At 62.7% G+C, this 1,379-nt stretch overlaps 1 protein-coding gene across 2 annotated transcripts in view; it reads right to left on the minus strand.

The window, feature by feature from the left end:
* Positions 1 to 927: 927 nt before the first annotated feature.
* Positions 928 to 1,379, minus strand: part of ACSF3 (acyl-CoA synthetase family member 3) — a 77,645-nt gene continuing 77,193 nt past the window's right edge. For both annotated transcript variants that reach the window (XM_035895195.1, XM_035895197.1), the window contains exon 10: positions 928 to 1,172. In XM_035895195.1, coding sequence (XP_035751088.1) covers positions 1,055 to 1,172 — 118 coding nt within the window. In that variant the 3' untranslated portion in view covers positions 928 to 1,054. The remainder of the gene's footprint in view (positions 1,173 to 1,379) is intronic.

The raw sequence follows: 1,379 nt of genomic DNA on the forward strand, positions 1-1,379 counted from the left end.
CCCTTCCTCCCCCCATCTCCCCCCCTCTGTGCTGGTGGCGCAGGCGGGGGAGCGCTCCCCGGCACCAGCCAGGGCGGCGGGGCTCTGTCCCGGTGGTACCGGCACCCCTGCCATGGTTCCATGCCGGGGCCTGGCTGGCATGGGAGCGCCTGGCTGGGGGCGATGCACGGGCTTGGTAAGCACAGCCGGTATTTATTGGTGATTTTTGTATTCATTTTTCACTTCTGCTGGGAAATGGGAGGCGACGCTTGGTGGAGCGGGGAGGTGGACGGCACTGGTTCACTGCAGGTTATGGAGCATCCCACTGGATCCACCGGTGAGGGGATCCGCTCGCCCCCTCAGACTCTTCCTCTCTACAAACTGAACTATAGGGAAAGTGGCCGAGTCCATGGGAAAGGGCAGAAAGGTGGCAAAATAACCAGGGATCGCCGCAGCAGGCTGAAGACAGGAGTTTAATCTACAGGGCAATCTCACCTGGCGATGAGCTGCCCATGGCCCGAGGCAGAGCCATAATGGGAATGGGGGTGAGCATCCAGAGGAAGACGAAGGCAAGGCGGGGAGCCCGGCCAGCCCTTCCCACGCAGGCAGGGGGGCTCCGGTGGGCCAGCGTCACACTGCTGAGACCCACCGAGGGCCTGTGGGGTTTCTCTGTTTGTGTTTGTGGTGTCTGCTTTTCACCTGCCTCCCACCACCCGCGTCGGAGCTAAACAGGGTGACTGTGGCCAGCACGTGCCTGCTGCCAGCACTGGCCCCGGGGCACAGTCCTGGCCCGGGACCCCACAGCGTTCATCCCACGCTTCGCTTCTAGACCCAGGGCTGCCCCCAGCCTCCTGCAAGTGGCTGCTGTGTGAGGAAGGTGGCCCTGCAGCCCTGGCTGGGTTCAGCCAAAGAGACCATGTGCGATGAATCCTACTTTTATTGCTCTTTATTTACGGGCCAGGCTGCAGCGAGCCCAGACCTGCCGCTGCTAATCACCACTGGTACCTCATCAGTGCCAAAGTATAGGGAGAACGAATGCGGTGGAGGACCAAACACCCCGGCCCGAAGCCATGCTCTAGGCTGGGTAAAAGCGCTGCAGAAGCTCCTTCTTGTTGACTTTTCCCATCTGGTTGCGCGGGATCTCCTCCACCACGATCAGCTCGGTCGGGATGGTGTACGGTGCCATGGTGTCCCTGCAACGCAGAGGCACAGTCCGTTACAGCCGACAGACCCGTTCTCCCAGCCGCTCCATCCTACCGAGCCCATCCCGAGACCTCACAAACACTGCCGGACCTGGGGAGGGGGGATTTGCTCCGGGCCCCTGCAGCCTGTTGCAGTGTACAACCGAGCCCCCCCAGCCGTGGCTCTCCGGGCTGCGGGGCCGCAGGCGAGCGGCTTTG

The sequence above is a fragment of the Egretta garzetta genome, unplaced genomic scaffold (assembly GCF_000687185.1).
Source record: "Egretta garzetta isolate BGI_Z169 unplaced genomic scaffold, ASM68718v1 scaffold395, whole genome shotgun sequence".
In the NCBI taxonomy this organism is placed as follows: Eukaryota; Metazoa; Chordata; class Aves; order Pelecaniformes; family Ardeidae; genus Egretta; species Egretta garzetta.